We start from the raw sequence: 20,777 nt of genomic DNA on the forward strand, positions 1-20,777 counted from the left end.
GGCCACGCTCGCCGCAACGGGGGACGGAAACCTGGGCTGGTCATGGTCTACGTCTTCGCTGATGGGCCGGGCCGACTTGTGCACCAGAATAGCGCGAGCCAAGGAGGGCGTTGCCGAAGAGGCGAAGAGAAATTTCCGAAAAATTATCCCCGCGAGGAGATAGCGCTGGAGCATCACAGCCGCTGACCGCCACGCCGCTCGCTCGCTCGCTCCCCGCGAGCTCGCCTCGCCTCGCCATGCCGCCGCCCTCGCTCCTCTCCCTCCTCCCCGCCGCGTCGGTCTCCGCGCGGACCCGCCGAGCCAAGCGCAGAGCCCCTGCCGCGAGCCTCCGCATCCCCGTCCTCCTCAGCGCGCGAGCTCCCACGCCGCTCCGCTCCCTACCCGCCTCCTCCGATGTGGTCGAGGGCGGGGGTGGAGGGGGAGGAGGCGAGGAGCTCCACCTGCTCGACAAGCCGTTCCCGTCCCCCTCCGCGCCGGAGGAGGACGAGCCCGAGCCGGAGGTCGCCCCGGCGCCGTCCACGGCCGAGGCGCTCGCGCCCTACCTCAACTTCTTCCAGGTCAAGGGCGCCGACGCCTCCGCCGCCAGGAAGCACGCCTCGGAGGACCGGGCCGTGTCGGCCGGGCGCGGGGTCATCTACTACAACCCCAAGCCCGGGGACCTGGTCGTGGGCGTCGTCGTCGGGGGCGACGCGCGGGCAATCGACGTCGACGTCGGCGCCGGAGGCGAGCCGGCGCTGATGCTGACCAAGGAGGCGGCGCCTGCGTCCTCGGAGGAGTTCGCTTACCTGGCGTGCGACGTCGCGTCGGGCGGCGCGAGGGAGTTCGCCGCGGAAGGCAGGGTCGGCGTCGCGGCCGGCGGAGTGGGCGCGAGGGTTGGGAGGACCGGGAAGGAGAAATGTGCGCCGGTGGTGGGCGTTGGCACGGTGGTGTTCGCCGAGGTCCTCGGCCGAACACTTGGTGGGCGGCCGCTGCTGTCTTCGCGAAGGCTGTTCCGGCGCGTCGCGTGGCACAGAGTGAGGCAGGTCCTCTATGACTCTCCTCTCTATTGTTGTTCTTGGAATTTGATGAACTGGTCTAGAATTAGCCATGATTTGATCGTTCAATGTATGTTTTGATGTGCACTGTCAGTAGTTCAGTACCAGATACAGATATAGTTTGTTTGAACATAATGCAGTACAGATACTTCAAACACCACTACTAATGTAGTGTGTATTATTAGTATCAGGAATAGATCTGCAACCCCCGAGTCATGGCCGCCGTCTTGCTTGTACCAAGTAGATTTTTCATATACTGGCCGGCCTATCTAAAACCTCGAGCTATTAAAGCAGTGTGATATATATCTTGCTTGTGGGTTAATAGGCAATTATGTACAATCACAGCTTGCTCCTGGGTTAATACACAATTTTGTCTTCAAGGTTCGTAGCATGGCATGAGTCAAAATCATTTGCAGCCCAAAATAGAGCATCTCATGTTTTTGTTAAGAACATAGAGTGATTTCATGCTCAAGTACATGAAGAAATGGTTGGTATTACATCATATGATCATGAGACCTTGTAATCTTCCAACTAATAACAACGTACATGCATCCGTCGTTCAGCCTATTGTATCGTAAAATTGATGTTTCACATCTTGGATGCAGAGTAGTGCAATGGAAAAATTTGTAGGATGGAAAACCCTTGTTTTGGTCATATTTTCTCGATGACAATGGATGATTGGACATGACTGTGACCTATGAAGTTCTGAGTTCAATAGCTATTATTTTTATTCTGAATGTTTTATATATGACAATTTCTGTACATACTGATGTCCAGATAAAGCAGCTAAATGTACCTATCAAGGTTAAAATTTCTGAGTGGAATGCTGGAGGCTTGTTGTCAAGAATTGAGGTACGAGTTACTCATAACTTCAATGGATTACATTACAGTCCACTTTTCAAAATTTGTAGCTAAAACTCACATCCATTATTCCATCATTTAGGGGCTCCGGGCCTTCCTACCTAAGCCTCAGATGATGACTAGACCAAGAAATTTTACAGATCTAAAGAACAATGTAAGACGCATGATCCCTTTTATCTAATTTTGTCAAGTTATTGTCAATAAAGTCGCTGTAACTTGTGAATTATATTGTTTCTTCTGCACAGGTTGGTCGACAGATACATGTCTGTATTACAAAGATTGACGAAAGGACTAACGAATTAATAATTAGTGAAAAGGAGGCTTGGGTAAGTTAACTGCATGTTTATATGGGCCTCTGTTCAGTCTGTTGTCCTTACCTGCACCATTCATGTGTTTTTACTGTGGCTCTTCATAGTAGATCATCTTGGTCCATCAACTTATTGAATTGGCTAAAGACACAAACTTATGCAAGAAATGTTTATTTAAATAGCTTTTGCTGCAGTCTACAACTTGTGATAAATACACCTGAAGTATCTATATCAATTGAATAGTACAGCACGTTGATCAGATTTTGACTTGTATAAGAGAACAATGAGCACCCTTGAGTTCTTCTGAATAATTTTGATTTTCGGTACTTCTTTTAGGCAATGTTATACCTTAAAGAAGGGGCTCTCTTGGAAGGGACAGTCCGCAAGTTGTTCCCATATGGTGCACAAATTAGGATTGGGGAGACTAACAGAAGGTAATATCACTAAACTGAACTGAAACCACAACACTTATTTTGGAACAGAGGGAGTACATACTAAATATTGCATTTCTTCTTTTCTGCCAAAGTTCATTTTACACTTGAAAGTTGAAGGAGCATACCTTCCAGTTCCATCATTTCATTAGTAGCTGCTGATAAGTTTCTTTTTGGCCATATTCTCTTATAGTTGTGCATATGTTTTAGTATGGCTTACTCCTATTTTATGACAAACAAAGAATATGTTTACCAAATAATTTAGAAGGTGGCTGTTACCACAATATTTTAAAAGCTTTGGCAACATTGATGATGTTAAGTCTTGACTAGATTATACAAATATAATTGTCAATCTTGCTCCTTTTGACATTCTTAACTGGATTACCTGAACAAAAGAGTTATTGTTAATTTTAGTGAAACATGGGATTCACTGACTAGCCTTCACACTGATGAGTTCCATTGGAAATTCTGATAATTCGCCAGATAGTGAGTCTCTCTTCTTTTATCAATCTCCTGGCTTAGATTATGAGCGATTGCCATGTGCTCTAGCAAAGGGCTTGCCTTTGGAATATGTACTTTCAAGTATTTACATGCCATGCTTCACTTCCATTTATAATAGATCATATAACTTCAAGCATTTGGAGTATGCATCTTTCCTTTCAAAAGGTATTCCCTCTGTTCCAAGATGTTCTTACTTTTTTTCTGAATTGGATGTATATCGATGTGTTTTAGTGTGTTTGTTCACTCGTTTCAGTCCGTATATGTAGTCCATATTGAAATATCGAAAACATCTTATAATTCGGAATGTAGGTAGTGCGGAGTATTATGGACATCACTCTGTTCACTTGGCAAGCTTGTGAACAATGTATAGGTGGGAACATTTCAGATGTTTAATTTACAGCTTGTGATGCTTCTGCAGTGGTTTGCTGCATGACTCAAAGATAACACACGGTCAGCTGAGATCCGTCAGTGACGCGCTCAGCGTGGGCGAGAGAGTGAAAGCGCTTGTGATCAAGTCGACGACGCCAGACAGAATTGCTCTTAGGTATGCCGAAAGAAAAACTCGCAAAAACTAAAAACCATGTATGTGCAGCACCGAGAGCTCACGTGTTTCGGCTGTGTGCAGTATTAGGGACCTTGAGAGCGAGCCTGGACTGTTTCTCTCCAACAAAGAGGTAAGAGCACCGCCTCTTTGGCTCTTCAGTTTTACATACTACTCCCTCCGTCCGAAAATACTTGTCATTGAAATTGATGTATCTAGATGTATTTTAGTTCTAGATACATCCATTTTTCATCCATTTTGATGACAAGTATTTCCGGACGGAGGGAGTATATGTGTCAAGCTGCCAATGGTGAAGGTAGTCACATTTTTCATTTCCTCTGGTTTCCGCAGAAGGTGTTCGCCGAGGCTGAAGAGATGGCGCGAAGATACCGGGAGCAAATGCCGGCGACGCCTCGGTCTGGCGAGGGGCCCGACGACGGCTACGACGATACCGTCCCGTTCGAGGACGAAGCGGAGTCGTACGCCAACTGGAAGTGGCTGAAGTTCATCAAGTCCGACAGAGCAGACTGTAACCCCAGTGTCACCGAATCATCGGGATTGTAACGCAGGAATACCGATTGCTTCTGCACAAATTTTGTTCAGTCCAGTGCTGGTCAGCCTCACGGTATTGATGAGTGCTTCGCAAGATGAGCTCAAAGGTGTCGGTGAGCGGCACGCGGCACGCGGCGCCCTGAATCCCCGATCGATCTCACGATCGCAGGTCGCTGTTTGGCGTGCCTTGGTTGCTCTGACGCGCACTGCTCACCTTCTCGTCGCCGTGTGTTCCAAGCCTGGTCATCGTCGTGTCTATTGATCACAACAGTGAGGGAGAACGTCGCACAGTGGGCCGACTGACAACCTTGGAATAACCTGCCGGTGCGTGCAACAACCCAAAGCCTATATAGCAGCCGACCCATCGTGTCAACAGACGATCGATCTGTAAGAGACGAAAGCGAGATCCTAACCCGAGGCTAAAAAAGTTTGTTCTTGTTGGGCCTATCTATTCTATCATCGCCGGCCACTGAGATTCCTCAGGTGTCACGTCGCAGACACTTCGGTTCGGTTCAGTTCAGGCTTCTCAACAAAGCTCCATCTGCGTACCTACTGATTAGTTTATGGGGGAAATGCCAAGGGCGTGCTCCTCGTCCCTGAGATGGTGAGATACACCACCGACCTTCATTGATCATGCTATATGGACGAGTGTGAAAGTGGATTAAGGTAGCAGCCGTGAGCGAGGAAATTACTGTAGCAAGCGTGACGCTAGAAAATACTCCCTCTATATTTTAGTGATCCAAAAGCTCTTATATATGTTTACAGAGGGAGCATTAGTAGCGTCAGGAAACATTATGGGACGCAGGGAGTACATCGCAATCGTCCTCACTCTTGCGCCCTTGCGTACTCATAATCAGCTAGCTGTAGCCTATAGCTCTGGACTGATCTGTACGTGTTTCACCTTTCCTAGTGGTTAGCTAATACTACTCTTATACAGTACTCATCGCCTGCAGCTATGGCTCTCGATTGACTTGTACGTATTTCACCTTTCTTAGCGGTTTACTGATACTGGTAGTATACAGTACTCACCGAGAAAAAACTACTACTGCACAGTATATGATGCACGTACGTACGTGCCCTGTTGGGAGATTGAAGACGGGCACCGTTAAACTGTGGTGGCACGTACCGATCGAGCAATTTACCACGATTAATTGGGCGATCAGGGTGGTACGCATATGTTAGGAAATAAACCGTGATGCGTGTGTGTCCACGGTCACCAATGTGAGTGTGTTGGGTGATGTCAGTTGGATAGATTAGTTGTTGCTAATGCGAGTCATTAGGAGTCCGGCGAGGAGCTGCATGTATGAAGCCAGTCCGTGGTCATACTGCTGGACCGCCACTTGCGGATCATACGCGTTGCTGCGCGTGTATCTCGTAGTGCATGAGTATGGATCGTGTAGAAGTGGTGAGAGGTCCTGCGTGCGTGCGCTGAAGACATGGCTGGGTCGTTGGTTTAGGCGATGTGTGCGCTGGGCTATATAAGCCCATGTAATCGTCTTGTTCCTTGAGACAAGTGAATACAGAAGAAGAAAAAGGCCCCGGCGTTCGTCGCTGGGGCGGGCGTCCGTCGCCGTTGGTGTTCGTCACCCAGCAAAAATTGTATACTCTTGTTCTTGTGATTGTTCGTCGATCCGTGGTTCCAACAGCATATATGAGTACTTGGGTATGGGGGGGACACAAGGTACAGTTTTTGATTTGGTGAATGGTGAGCGAGCTGCTCCGTCCCCCTCCTCGTGTAAAACAAGAAAAATAGAGGATGGAACCGGCCGGCCGGACTCCTCTTTTCCTCTTTTCCTTTCAACCTGGATGATGGGTTCTCCTTTTACTAGCATTGACTCTCTTTTTCAGTTTTTCCACACGAGTGGTTGATGCGTCTTGTTTTCTTTCTTGATACGGAAGCAGGCAGTTCACCGAGGAGGCGGGTACTCCTGGTAAGGCATTTCATCGATGCCTCCCTTCCCTTACTCACAGCTCAATCTCCCTGGCTATATAGCATGCGGTAGGTTCCAGTGCTGGAGTATGCATCGATCGTACGTGCGCACGTGGAATTGATTTCCACCACGTAACCACCGAACCCGACTGCCGGAGGGTTAACTGAACCAGACCGGTCGGCCCTATGGATCGTCCATATATAGCATTCGCTCTGTAAAATAATATAAAAACGTTTAGATCACTATTTTATAGTATTCTAAACGTTTTTATATTAGTTTACGGAGGGAGTATGTACTAATTCCGTTCGTGCGCCGCCATGGACAACACGGTCACGGACACAGCCACGCGCCCGTGCGTACCCCCGCCGTGCTAGCTGGGGCCATGCATATGCACGCGTCGCCGGCCGGGGCGCTCCGCCGAGCAGCACGCCGTCGCGTCGCTGCTCATGTGCTCGCCATACCGCTCGAATATCTACGTGACACCGACGTACCATGGGGTGGCCCTGAGACCGTGTACACCAACCACTGAGCTCACGGTCAAGCGCCGTTACATCAAAGGTCCAAATCCGAGAGCCATTTGGCCGGGCCCGTAACGTTGCCTGCCGGCGTGCCTCACCTCGCCGTAAAACGACTCGCGCGCGTCGTTTCCACCTGGCCGCCGACGAAAGAGCTGGCTGGCTAATCAATATCGATCCATCAGTCACGCATGGATGCGCGCCTGGTAGCGTCGTGACGATTAGAGGATCCAAACGTGCCCTGACTAATTAGCGTCCCGGTCGGCGTTGCACGCTAGCCCAGCCCCGCGATCGATCGATCGATCGGCCCGGCCGGAACGACGTACGTACGTTGTTCGCACGTGATCTTCCTTTCCTCCATCTCAACGGCTCCTGATTCCTTCGCTGTCGCACTTGGATTTGCCAGTCATGATCCTAAACTGGTTTGTTAATCAAGTACGGGGTACCCACGTTATTGCTTCCTCCGGCCACCTCACTTACTTCACACCTCCCTCTCGCTCCACAAGCTTGTATTAGCGTTTCTTCTTTGTATTTCATCTCCAAAAACGTCATATGGCAGTATAAAGAACATCGGTAATGAAGAACACACCCACATCCTAGACAACATATCAACGGATGCGAACACTGCAGCGAGCTGAATGCGCGCCGCTGTCATCGGCCCTCTCTCGTCAGAGCCGGACAAACATTGTCATAAACAATCAGAGAATGCCGCTAAGGCCCCATAAGACCAGTGCACCAGAACAGCAACCGTCGTCGATTTCGAGCAAACGTAAATCACAAGGATCTAACTTGTAAACACACGAACACAAACAAATGAATAAGGATCCAAGCAGAACCACCGGAAACTAGTACCGATCGAATCCCACAAGGCCCATTGGAGACACATTTCAACACGCTCTGTGACGATGCTAGACGCACCGCTGAGGCCGGGACTAAGCGGGGAGAACACAACTCGACATATGCAACTGGGATAGGGTGAACACAACTCGACATATGCTAATGGTAGCATTGAAGGTTGTTGGCCTTCTGGAGTTAATCATGCTCTGAAAGAGCAGCCGACCAAAATGTTTGACCTTGTTAGGTAACCTATTACCCAATATCATTCCATCATCGTCTTCATGTGGTGTGTAGGTGGCCTTAGTGTAGAATGATCAAGCCGTTGACGAGGAACCAGTCATCATTGTCATTGTTGCATTGATAAATCACACAACAAAGTTATCGACACAATCAATGATGCAGAAGCAAACTGAAGTTATGTGATTTCAAAGGTTAAATTCCAACCCAGTTTCACATGATTAATGCAAAAGTTTGTGTTTTTCAGTTCATTCATTCCAAACAAATGTTGGATATTTTGTGGCACCGTGACTGAAACGGAGTTCAAAACCCTATGACCTCCAACAAATACATTCATGATAGTGTTCACAAGGAATACAAAACCCAGTCACGAAACCTCGTATCAGCACACCTCGCTCGTACGGACATGGTACACACATGAAATGATATGCATTCTTTCTATTATACTATATAAAAACAGAAACCAAAACACATCAGGATTTTGCCATCATGGCCATGGAGGTCCATGGTCGATTCTCCGCGAGAAAACAAAGAAAAAGATTCCCCGGGGCTTCTAAACCGTCGTCCTTAATCCACAATCATGATATCCATTTAAGGCGTTAATCACCGCACATGCCGCGGGGCCCACCACCCGACGCCCGCGTAATCGATCCCCCTCTGTCCCTACTTCGCCCACCCAAATTCTATGCTTAAGCATTTTGACCTATGCAAAAAAAAAAAGTTGAACCCCAAATGTTACCTCCAATGTTAAACTTAATTTTGTTTCTTTTTCACCAACGAAGCACAACTATCCCCTTTTGCATGAAAATTTTCAAGCGTGCTTGTTCTACTACCAATAACATCTACAAAAAAAAAATCATAATTTTAAAATCTAAGTATTTGTTCTGAATTTATTGTTCATCTGGGAGCATTTGCACCCCAGAGCCAAAACGGCCACCCCGTTTTTCAGTTCGCTCATTCAAAAGATCCGTCATATATTTGTGGCACTGCAGTGAGCCAGTGAGTTCAAAATCCTATTACCTGCGACAAACACACTGATGATAATATTAGCCATTCTCTGAAAGAGAAGCCAAGCAAAATGTTTGATCTCATTAGGTACCCTATTGCTCAATATCATCCCATCATCATTTTCTTCATGGAGTGTGTAAGTGTCCTTAGTGGAGGATGCTCGAGCCATTGATGAGGAACCAGTTGTCATTGTCATTGTTGAACTTGGAAATCACACAACAAAGATATCAACACAATCAACTATGTACAAGCAGTTGAGGTTAATCGACACATGATTAAGACAAAAATTACATTGACGTTTCAGAGTGGGAGAAAGGGTCCAAGAAGGCATTTGTCAAGGGTTGGTGATGTCAAAGATCTAGCAAAACAAGGTGATATGTCATTTATTTGTCAGGTCAAAGAAAATATGCTGAAGGGTTTTGCTGTTTTGCAAATAAATAAGGGGTAGGTGTGTGGTAAGGCTTGAAAGTTTTGGCGTTATAGGTGGAATGAATTAATCCAAAGTGAGCCAAAGGCAAGAAGTATCTTGAAGAAAATTTATGCTTTCAACAAGCACATTCTAAATGCCTACCCCCACTTTCACCCCCCAAAAAAATCTCCATCTGAAAGACATGTTCCACGCAATTACGCATTTCACCAGTGCAAGATTCGTTAGCATAGAAAAAAGGCTGTCTAATTGCTTGACTATCTTTGGTCACATTCCTATAGGAAGCCTAAAGGCCAAAATTTCGTGTGTTTCTTTTGGGAGTACAAACTTCGTGTTTTTCAATTCATTCAGTATGACCGGCAACAAACACATTCATGATTTCACGAGGAATACAAAATCCAGTCACGGATACATGCATGGTTTTGTACTTGATTGAAAACACATGCGGATTTGGCTATCATGGCCATGGAGGTCAATGGTCGGCTCCCCCTCAAAAACAAAAACAAAGAAAAAAGATTCCTGAGGGCATCCAAGAGCAACTCCAAAGAGGCAACCCATTTCGTCTGCCTGTGTCTGTTTGGATCGGCGCGGACAAAAAAAAACTGCCCAACGCAGAGATCCATTTTCATTTTGCGTCCGCTTTGTATACGCACGGACCCATTTTCGTCTCAAATTTGGATTGCATTTGAGTCGTTGGCGGACACAAAGGGGCCGCTTTCTCTGCTCTCCTTGTCCGCTTCTGCCCACAGCATGTGCCGCGTGGCCCACATGTCATCCAACCACCCACCCATCACACCCATCTCTCTCATCCTTTTCTCTCTCCTCATCCATGCCACACCGCGAGCGCCTCGCCGGCCTCCTCCCGTGGCATCTTCGTCGACCCCGCCTCGCGCGAACTTTGCCCTGCTGTGCCCGGCGTCAACTCGCCGGCCTCGCCTCGCCGCTCCCAGCCGCGCCCCGTTGCTGCGTCTCGTCGCGCCTAGCGTCGCCTCGCCGCGCCCACCCGTGCCCGTCCTCAACTCGTCGTGGCCTCGCCTCGCCGTGCTCGGCCGCGCCCATCCTCGACTCGCCTCGCCCCGGCCGTGCCCGGCCCCGCCGCGATTGGCCGGCACTCGCCGCACCCACGCCGCCGCCCCTGCGCTCTTGAGTTCCGACCGACGACGAGCCACAAGCAGCCGCAGCTGGCCGCGAGCGTGTGTGCTGGTGTTGCTGCCGCGCGCGTGCGCTACCTGGGTGCAGCTGGCCGTGCATGCATCCAATGCTGCCCGCTGCGGGCGTGCGAGCTAGCTAGCCGCCGCTGGTCGTGCATGCATGCTGGTGCTGCCGTGCCCGGCTGCTAGCTAGCTAGCTAGTCGCGGCCAGCCGCACGCGCATGCGGGCACGAGGCCGGAGTGAGCTCCGGGGCTGAGGGTGGGGCTTGCGCGGCGAGCGGCGGCCGGGAGCTCACGTGCGAGGAGGCGGAGCTTGCGGACGAGGCAGCGGAGGCGAGCTCGCGGGCATGGGGCGGGGCGAGGTGGCGCGGGAGCTCGCCCATCAGGTATTCGATTAAATGCCGACGCAGACATGCAAAAAATGCGTCTGTCTTTATCGGCCGACCCAAACGAAAAAGCGACGCGGACAGCGATACAAACGGACAAAATGTGGATAAAATGGATGTCCATTTGGGTCTCCTCGTTGGAGTTGCTCTGAACCGTCGTCCTAATCCACAATCATGATGTCCGTTTAAGGCGTTAATCACCGCACATGGCCGCGGGGCCCCACCCCCGGACGCGCGCGTGATCGACTCCCCTCCCTCCCTCCCCACTCCGCCCACCGCACGGTCCACGCCGCGGCACTGACTGACGCGTGGCCCACCGCCACTCCCGTCGCGCAGCACGGTCAGGCGGGACGGGGCCGGGGACGGGGCTGACAGCTAGCCGGTGAGAAAAAAAGGCGAGGCCAGCCACCTTCCTCCGCGGAAAAGGGCGACGGACCACGGCGGGCGATACCCCGACCCCACTGGCCGGTGGCCCCGCGCCGCCCATCCTCTTTTTCACCGCGCTGCGCGATTCAAAACTCACCGCACGCACGCACGCTCCTTCCTCTCCCCCACCGGCGTGCCGACGCCAGGCGCGAGGCCCACCCAGCCCGGGCCCGCGGGTCATCGAGGCGGGCCGCACCCAGGAGCCCACGTGTCATGGGAGAAGCTGTTGGGGCGGTGGGGCCCACGCTTCACTGGCTCACTCTCACTCTCACTCGCTCACTCACTGGCTCACACTCCCTTCTTTTCCTCTCGCATTTCATTTTTCTTTTTCTTTCCTTGCTGTCGCCGTCACCTCACCTTGCTGCTGCTGCTGCTACCACACTACCAGCCAGCCAGAGGCAGCCTCCTCTCCCCGGAATGGAGGCGTAGGAGGGCGTCCGAGCCAGACAGACAGAGAGCGGGAGCTAGGGTTCCGCCGCATCCTCCTCTTCCTCCTCCGGTGAGTGACCCAGCCGTCGCTCCCCAGATCCGCCTGCCGCCCCCTAGATCTGCGCCGCTTGCCGCTCTGCTGCACTGCTTCGAGCGTTTTTCCCGGCCGGGTCCGAGGCTCCGGGCGCCGCATTCGGGGGTGGAGCTCCCCGCGAACTGTCCGTGCCGCGGATCTCCTCGCCCCCTTTTCTTCTCCGTGCCTCGTTTGATCCGTTTCTGGTTTCCTTTTTCTTTTTCTTTTTTGAAATTAGCTGCTGTGGTTGCTTTCACTGCGGCAGTGCTCATGATCTCGGGGGGTTTGGGTGGATGCTGCGGGTTCTGGCGGTTTTTCTCCGCGTAACAATTAGCTGCAGTGTAGATCTGCGCGCTGACGTGTCCGGCGGTTCGGCTGCAGGGTCTGAAGTCTCCGGCGGGCGGCGGGCTAGGAGGCGGCGACGATGGGGAAGTCCCCGGCCAAGTGGCTCAAGTCCGTGCTCTTCGGGAAGAAGACCTCCAGGTCTGGCTCCGCCAAGGCCAAGGATTTATCGGTATGTTAGTGCTTGGAGGTGAAAATTGAATTTTTCCGAGGATTCCGCGGAATTGCCTGCTATGTGATTGCACCTGGAGAGCAGAGATCTGCTGATTGCAACTGATGCTTTTGTTGTTTTCCATGTGTAGAAGACCGGGAGCAACAGAGGGTATGTTGCTGCTGGGAAGGAGCCCGGGTTCTCGGAGAGCTCCCCGGTGATCTCCGAGCCGGTGCTCGTCACCCCGCGCAACAACGACGCCGTGCCGGAGGTGGGGAAGGGTGAGAATTCCAGCTCGCAAGGCGAAGCGGTGGTGCAGCACGAAGTGAACCATGATTTGGATAAGCAGAGCACTGTCGGGTCTGATGTGCTGTCCAATGACCCGGAGCGGCTGAAGGAAGAACAAGCAGCCGTCAAGGCCCAAGCTGCCTTCCGAGGCTACCTGGTAATGCTTATCTTTGTGTTGAAATTCCTTGTGTGTATATCTTAAAATGATCAGAAAAAGGGCAAAAATTATTGTGCACACCTTTCTGAATATTCATGATTTAATAATGTTCCTATTCATTTGGATTACTCCATACACATTTCACTCTCTTAATGATCTTATTAAGCTGCCACAAAAGAAATTCTTGCCATAGCCATTTGGTATGTTTTGCTTTACAACCATGCTAATTTTAGCATCACATTTGTCCAGGCACGTCGGGCTTTCCGTGCATTGAAAGGAATCATACGACTTCAGGCGCTGATTCGTGGCCATCTTGTAAGGAGGCAAGCTGCTTCAACTCTCCGTGCTACATGGTTGATTGTGAAGTTCCAAGCTATTGTTCGTGGTAGAAATGTCAGACTCTCTAGTGATGCAATTCAATTCAGTTGGAAGCTTGCCGAGCAGAAGTCTGTGGTAAATTCCTTGCTCATTCTAGTTCATCCAATACCTGATATATTGTTCATCGTGAGAGCACATGAGTGTTCCTTTTTATCTGTACAAACTTTATAATCTTATCGAATATGGATGCTCATGATTTTGTTAGTATTTGTTATGTCGAGGAATGCCAGATGTGAGATACGGTTAAGCTAAAACAAGAAATAATAAGTTTTCGTTAAGGCCGTTAAAGCCATGTAAGGCCACTTTGTACTTAGTTGACAGATTGGCATGATTCTCCTTCAAGCGTCATGAGGATTTTGTAACTTGTTTGCATACAAATGTTAAATTCAGCTCATGGGATAATTGTAGTTCAATTGGAATAATGTTTCTGTATTTCATTTTTTTTTCACATTGGATATCTTTGATAGTTGAGTGATGATGATTTGTAAAGACAATATGGTTGGTGTTTAACCTACATACTATTCAGTTGTAACTGGACTAAGGACTTTGTTATGCTTTTTTTGTTGTTGCCGGGATCAATACAAAAACAATTCTCTTTGTTGCTATTGCATTGATGATAAAGCTATAATTCTGTGTACATTGAACATTAGGATCATTAGGATAAAGCTATTCAGTTGACATGGATGTTTCTGTATATTTTTAAATGCCTGCCCTTCTGGTTCAGTTCAACCAAACAATAACACTACGATGCCAATTGTGAGCATTGTGGCCAGATTCTTGGATCTTTTAATGCTTTCATTTTAATTTGTATGTAATGTTGATCAAAGCTGAAAATATTTGCATGTATGACCTTATATTTGGTATCTTTACCAAATTTGTAAACACACAATTCTTGCCTTTCCGCTAAAAAAATAATTCTTGCCTTTTCTCAGGGTACTAAACCAGATGCATGGAGGGAGAAGTTAGCTTCAAACGCATTTGCCCGTAAGGTATACATGTTCAAACTCTATATATAGTTATTTCAGGCCATGGATATACAAAACAAATTATCCTGACCTGTTGTCTGGCCTTTGTGCTCGTTCATTGACCAAATACATGCCATCCTCTCATCTAGCTCTTCTGCTGTCTGTCTGCAAATTAACCTTTTTCTTTGTATATGTTGTAGCTTCTGGCTTCACCGATTCTGGTAGAGGCTCTTCACTTTCAGTATGACGAGAGGGATCCCAATTCAGCCTTCAACTGGTTAGAGAGATGGACCATAAGCCGTGTCTGGAAACCTGTTTACCAAACAAAGAGAAATGCTATTGCTGATGCCAAACCGCAGACGAAGAGGGCCAGTTACGCTATGGAAACAGAGTCAGGGAAATTGAAACGCAATGCTCGGAAGAGTTCTGCAATGTCAGTTGAGCCCACCCCTCCGACAAACATGCCGTTGGAAACTGAAAAAACAAGAAGGAACCCAAGGAAATTCACTAGCACTCCTGCTGATTCAGTGCCTGATAGCCAATTAACTGAACTTGAGAAGGTTAAGCGTAGCCTTCGGAAGGTAACTAATTCCATGGCCGAAGCCTCAAAGGTATCTAGTCCTGCAACTGAAACCCCTGACCACCCAGAGATCCAATTTGAGAAACCACAACGTACTGCACAGGAAGTTCCAGTTTATCCTGAGATTCAAGAACCTCACCATGATGATCTTCTGGAAAATGCGAAGGTGGATATCTTTGTACCTGATCTCAAACCTGAAGTGGAAGTTACTCCATATGCAGTCACAACTGAAGAAAAACTTAATGAGCCGACTGTTGTTGCTACAACAGCTGAAGTTATGCCTCTGCAAGACATTGACAATGAAGAAAATGCTTTGGTGAATGATGCGGAGCAGAGATCCAGAGAAGAACCTCTCTCCGCCGAAAGCCTTAAAGGTGGCAACAGGAGGTCTTCGTTCTCAACGAAGCCAGAATATCCAGAGAACGGGTCCAAAAACTCTCCTGCTGTGCCCAGCTACATGGCTGCAACAAAATCTGCGAAGGCGAAGCTGCGGGGACAGATATCACCTAGACTTAGCGCTGATTCAGCAGAAAAAACTGTCTACACACGCCGCCATTCCCTTCCTTCCCCTGCCAATGGTAAGCAGAACTCGCACTCGCCGCGTACACAAAGGCCAATCCATCCTGGTACCAAAGAGGGAGCGAAAGTTGACAAGTCTATGCTGTCATCAAGAGACGCAGCTGGTAAGTAGTAGAGGATCATTGAATACGCATGTTTACGCTAGTAAGACTGTTTGATGCCTTGTCAGACTTTCTTATCTTCAGTACACATAGTATCCTTTTGCCTACTTCAAAGTAACTTCTGTAATTGAAAATTAGGTTGTTGGTAGAAGCCAAATTATTCTTATATAGATCATATTCCATCTTTGTTTGCTATAAAAATTGCGAAAAACTGTTCCATGCCTCAACTATATGAAAGTCATATATCCTTTTCATTTGGTTCCACAAAAGTAATCAGATAATTGACTTGTATTATCTTTATTTAGCTCTACTATAAATAACCAGATTGACGAACTGAGCTGTTCCCTAAGATCCATGAATAAGCATGTGAGCCAATTTTCTGAATCGGGTCTAGGTTCAAAGGAATAAGCATCAAATCATATTTATTTTTGTGCTGCATTTAAATGGCACTGCGTATTTGCTACAGATAGTTGGATTGTGTATCATATTTGCCACTTGAGCTCAACTCGCCTTGTTCTAACACTAAATCCTGTGCAGAGAGACCGATGAAAGCTGAATGGAGACGGTGAAGACGTGGATCCTCCATTCCATTTGAGTAGCGTGGCGACGGACGTTTGGGTGGACGGCAGCTTGCTCCTCTGATTGTTTTGCTTCTGATGTAAAAAATGTTCTCTCTGGTCTGCTGCCGCGACATCAAGGGGACCTGCTTAATTTGTTGTGGTGTTGCCTACCTGGTGCCTGAGTTTGACTTATTTTTATAGGGTTTTGCGACGGTCGTGCCGCCTTTGGCTTGTGTCTTGTATAGCTGAAGTTTGTTCCCCAGTTTGTTTTGGTTCGCCTTTGAGATACCGTGCGTTGTTAAGTGAGATCAAGAGACAGACAAGATGCTGATGTTAGCGAGTACTTGGGCTGTTTGGTTGGTTTATCCTTGATGCGTTTTCTTAGCTGACAGTGAGTGATCCATGACATAATTTGGTTATCCATCCCCTTGTTTTCCCAGCTGCATTTTCTTGTCAGTGATGATTTCCTTGTCATAGTAATATTTCCTTGTCACTGTCATTAGCCGTGAAATCTTCTGTTAACAAACTTTTTTGAGGGAGAGCAGAGTGTCTAGCTTTGTTAGCCTGAACATTTTTTTTCTGCAGCTTAGCCCTATTATGTTGTGTGTTTTCTCAGACATGTCCCTGGCGAGGTGAAGCAAAAATCACCGCCGTAAAATGTCCCAGTTTAGCTCGAGCAACTCCAACGCTCCGACCTGTCCGTGCTGTCAAAAAATGTTGCTCAAAGCACAGACCCATTCTCATTTTTGTCCATTTTGTCCGCTCGGACTCATTTTTGACGCAAATGTGGGTTGGAGGCGGACACAAAGCGGACGTCTTTTGTGTCCTCTTCGTCCCTGCTGGTGCTCGCCGCGCACAAGCGCCCATCCTTGCCGGCGCCAGTTTCCGCCGATGCTCGTACCCACACGCGGCGCTCGACCCCGCCGGTAGCCTCTTGTTTTTCTTTCATAATAAAATGAAATGTCCGCTTCAAATGGGTCGCTTGAGTTGGGTGCACAAATCATGTCCGTTGTTTGCTTTGTGTCCGCTGTCCGTTTTGCCGACCCAAATGGACAAAACGTTCAGAAAAAGGGACAAGATTCGGGTCATTGCATTGGAGTTGCCCTAAGTTGCCTGAATTTTGAATCCAAGCCAGTTGGTTTTGTTTTTGAAGGAAGGGAAGGAATAAGGAGGCACATCGGAGCACCGGCCACACCGGTAAGGCCTTGACCAGGAACAAGCTGTAGCCGGCGGCGAGCTTGCGGACTTGAGTTTGAAGTTTGACGGTTTTCGCGATGCGGGGGGTGCAGGTTGGTGCACTTGTTTAGAGGGATGTCGACATCACAGCGATGGGCGACGGTGAGGGAAGGGCACGACGGTGAGGCTGGTGCAGGAGGGTTGTTGTCCGCGGGCGATGGAGGCAAGCTGGATGATGAGCGGAGGAGGAAGGTGGAAGAAGCCATCTAGCCGTCCGCTTTAGATTGGACGGTTCAGAAAAAATTGATGACCTATTTTTTTTGAGGATCTTTTTTTGTTTTGTTTTGAGAAACACCTATAGTATTTCTTTTCCTAGTCAGATTGACTCTGGCCAGGCCCAAAAGGACCATCTTTCTGCCCAAGAAACGGAGGAGAATGGACACCGGTACAACGTTCACCAACCGGCCGCATATTCCTCTCCGCAACAACACCAGCCATTTTTCTAAAAGAAAAAAAACACGAGGAGGCTCATCGCATCAGTCATCCGCGTACGGCCGCCTTCATATTTTTCTTGAAGGAAAAGAAGGTCGCCAGCGATAATCTCGACCCACCCGCGGCAGATCCGGGCCGTCCGTCTGAGCCCCACGCACCTGGCGATAAAACCAGAGCCCTCCGCCCCATTCATCACCCCTCCCTCCCTCACGGTCTCCGCCCCCCCCAAATCGCATTCCTCTCCTCGCCGCCGTCCGCCGCCGCTCGCTCGCCATGGACGCCGCCAAGCCCACCCCAGCCCCCGCCCGCCCCGCCGGCCCGGGGCTCTACGCCGACATCGGCAAGAAGGCCAGAGGTCGGCGCCCCTTCTCTTCCCCGCTGGGGCTTGGATTCAGTAGCTTCGGTGATTGTTTGATTTGCTGACGCTCGTTTCTCCTCGGGCGGGATCTGCAGATCTCCTCAACAGGGACTACACCACCGGCCAGAAGTTCACCTTCACCACCACCGCCGCCAACGGAGCCGTGAGTGCCCCCCTTCTGTTCGTTCTCAGTCCTATGCTACAGCTTGTCCTGTTGCTCATATTCCTTCGAGTAGATGCTGCTTGCTTTGGTTGCGGCGGCGTTTAGGCGGATAGTGGATTAGGGTTTAGGGTGGACTCGGGAATGGTCTGGTTTTGCTTGCCGAGGCCCGATTCATGTTGGCGACTGTCCGTGGTTGCCCTGCTAGTCCCCTGTTGAAGATCCGTGTTGACATGTGGTGCGATTGGTATCGTATATACCGGTTTACGTGTTGTTATTGCGTGGGTTTTTTGGGTTTAGTGTGTAGCAGCCCTTCTGAATCATTGCTGTAAGAGGGAGGTCCCACTCAAGGTTTTGGTGTTAGAGTGGACTGTAACTTGTCCGATGCTTACAAGTTATCCTAGCTGACACTATGCTTGCAGCGTTTGGATTGATGACTGCAGTTTTGGTGAATCTCCAGTTTAAGTTTGCATGTAGCAGATTAATTCTGTTTCATCGTTGCCTAGTTGGTATTACCAATGTCAGTTGGTTTTGAACCCTGTGCGTTTGCTCAAATGAACTAGTGACATGTTTGTTGTAGTAGACGCATGGCTATTTAGGAAGTTTTTTTTTTGGATTTGCATGTAACTTCAGTTTCTGTATGTCTGATGAAGTTTGCCCTGGCTGTAAAAATCTCTTGTGACATCCTGTTGTATTTAATTTTCTAATGGCATTTCATTCCGGGCGTGATACACTCTGGATTTTGTTTTAAACAAGCTGAATGTGTTCGCTAGCGACTTAATTCATTCAGCAATAACTTGGTCTTGAGTTTACATAGTATATCTATTGCTCTGTACTCCCTAGTGATCTAAAAGCTCTTATATTTCTTTACGGAGGGAGTACAATTTTATTTGCTTGGACTAGAAGCCGTATACTTGTTGAATTTTACCAATCAGTATTCAGTGAATTTATTCTGGTTACCTGATGCATGCCTAGAATGTACCTTTCCAATTTTATTTATAGATTAAAATGGTCTGTGTTAATGGTTCTACCGCTCTGGTGTGTTTGATCAAGGGTCACTGACTATGCTGTTTAACGATTATAATATCCTGATGGGGACTGAATTAAGATGGTTTCAGTTATGTTTTCGTGGTGCTACACCTAGCATGATCTAATTTAGAGAATTAATTATGTTATTGTATTTTATTATTTTCTGAATCACCCTCTTGAATAAAGAAATGTACGTACTGTATTGTTGCGATGGTGTGCTAAGTTAGGGCCATTTTTGTTTTCTCGCTAATTATGGCTGCAAACACAACATTTCTTTGTCAATGTTTAGTGTTGCACTAACTCTTGTTTTCATCTTCCTAGACAATTACTAGTTCAAGCACAAAGAAAAATGAAGCTATCTTGGCTGACCTCCAGACCCAGGTGAAGATCAAGAATTTCACAGTGGATGTGAAAGCAACTTCGGACTCAAGTGTAAGTTCTTTTCTTCTCCCTTTGTGCTTGTTACTTGCCTAATACTTGTCTTTCATTGATGTTTGCTTCTCCTGATATTGGAGGCCCCAGTTTCTGTACCAGTTATACTAGTTTTTCCCCTTTACCAGGTTGTAACTACAATCACTGTTCCTGAGCTGTACACACCAGGCTTGAAGGGAGTTCTTTCTCTTCCTTTCCCCTACCAGAAGTCTACTCCTGGGAAGGTATTATCACCTTTACTTTTGTATCTTGAGTGTTGAACTATCTTTCTGATCTCATCTTAGTGTCCATCTAGGAATATTACCAATTATCATTTTTGTAGCTTGATAGATATTTAGAAGTTAATCTGAATTCTTGTGGTTTCAGGCTGAACTCCAATACTTGCATCCCCATCTTGGCATCAACGGCAGTGTTGGCCTGAATTCAAACCCTCTTGTTAACTTTTCTGGTGTCATTGGGACTAAGGCTTTTGCTTTTGGTGTTGATGTTGCATTTGACACTGCCTCTGGTGACTTCACCAAGTACAATGCTGGACTGAGCCACACTAACCAAGATCTTACTGCTTCGTTGAATCTGTAAGTTGTTTCTTCCAGTGCTTTGCTGTATTGTGTAATTATTTGATTTCTGGTCTTAGCATGTTGTTTACATTCTACAATTCCCAATTGCCCTTAGCAATCTTTCCTGTTAGCTTCTGATTCCGATTATTTTAGTGCTGAAGTAGGGTCAAAGAGCTCTCGTTTTTGTCTGTGCATCTTCTGCATGATGTAACACTAATTTGGCCTATAGAGTATTCATAAATGTGGTACTTATGGTGTTTAATTATCAATTTCAGGAACAACAAGGCAAACACCCTGGCTGCTTCCTACTACCACCAGGTGCAGCGCACCACTGCTGTGGGAGCAGAGATCGCTCACAGCTTCTCAAGCAACGAGAACACCATCACCATTGGGACGCAGCACGAGCTGGACCCCCTGACCACTGTGAAGGGGCGTTACAACAACTTCGGCGTCGCAAGTGCGCTCATCCAGCACGCGTGGAGGCCCAAGTCTCTCATCACCTTCTCCACCGAGGTTGACACCAAGGCCATTGAGAAGAGCCCCAAGTTCGGGCTGGCCCTGTCACTCAAGCCCTGATTTGGGATTCGCGGGTGCGTTAGGATGCTAGCATTTCGGTACTATCAGCTCTTGGTCCAGCGAACAAAGCTTTGGACAGACAGAACTTGTAATGCCCAACTTTGGTGATGCGACAAACTTATCTGTCGTTTTTTAGCCTGTTCTACCTGAGGGGGTTTTCTACCCTGTTGATCTGTGCTACTGGTCGTTATGCACGGGCGTATTGCGAATTTGCGATGTCATGAAATCTGAATGCCACTTGGATGTGC

At 48.2% G+C, this 20,777-nt stretch overlaps 3 protein-coding genes across 4 annotated transcripts; all 3 read left to right on the forward strand.

The window, feature by feature from the left end:
- The first annotated feature begins 135 nt into the window (after positions 1-135).
- On the forward strand, positions 136-4,296 carry LOC125526565 (protein PIGMENT DEFECTIVE 338, chloroplastic). Its single transcript, XM_048691232.2, has 8 exons — positions 136-1,022; positions 1,812-1,886; positions 1,978-2,049; positions 2,141-2,221; positions 2,540-2,637; positions 3,554-3,679; positions 3,761-3,809; positions 4,028-4,296. Exons 1-8 carry the CDS (start codon positions 237-239, stop codon positions 4,238-4,240), a joined length of 1,500 nt encoding a protein of 499 aa, XP_048547189.2. The 5' UTR covers positions 136-236; the 3' UTR covers positions 4,241-4,296.
- Positions 4,297-11,471: 7,175 nt separating this feature from the next.
- LOC125526573 (protein IQ-DOMAIN 31) lies at positions 11,472-16,114 on the forward strand. Of its 2 annotated transcripts, none has more exons than XM_048691238.2 (7): positions 11,472-11,645; positions 12,030-12,162; positions 12,293-12,586; positions 12,836-13,039; positions 13,897-13,953; positions 14,130-15,192; positions 15,727-16,114. In XM_048691238.2, exons 2-7 carry the CDS (start codon positions 12,073-12,075, stop codon positions 15,756-15,758), a joined length of 1,740 nt encoding a protein of 579 aa, XP_048547195.1. In that variant the 5' UTR covers positions 11,472-11,645; positions 12,030-12,072; the 3' UTR covers positions 15,759-16,114. The 2 variants fall into 2 exon arrangements, with proteins under 2 accessions (XP_048547195.1, XP_048547196.1); XM_048691239.2 differs by having other exon boundaries at positions 12,296-12,586.
- A 1,492-nt stretch (positions 16,115-17,606) lies between these two features.
- On the forward strand, positions 17,607-20,777 carry LOC125526592 (mitochondrial outer membrane protein porin 2). Its single transcript, XM_048691246.2, has 6 exons — positions 17,607-17,772; positions 17,871-17,938; positions 19,286-19,396; positions 19,525-19,620; positions 19,763-19,971; positions 20,229-20,777. The coding sequence occupies exons 1-6, from the start codon at positions 17,691-17,693 to the stop codon at positions 20,527-20,529; spliced, it is 867 nt and encodes a 288-aa protein (XP_048547203.1). The 5' UTR covers positions 17,607-17,690; the 3' UTR covers positions 20,530-20,777.

This window comes from Triticum urartu, chromosome 1A (genome assembly GCF_056163025.1).
Source record: "Triticum urartu cultivar PI428250 chromosome 1A, HENAU_Tu73, whole genome shotgun sequence".
In the NCBI taxonomy this organism is placed as follows: domain Eukaryota; kingdom Viridiplantae; phylum Streptophyta; class Magnoliopsida; order Poales; family Poaceae; genus Triticum; species Triticum urartu.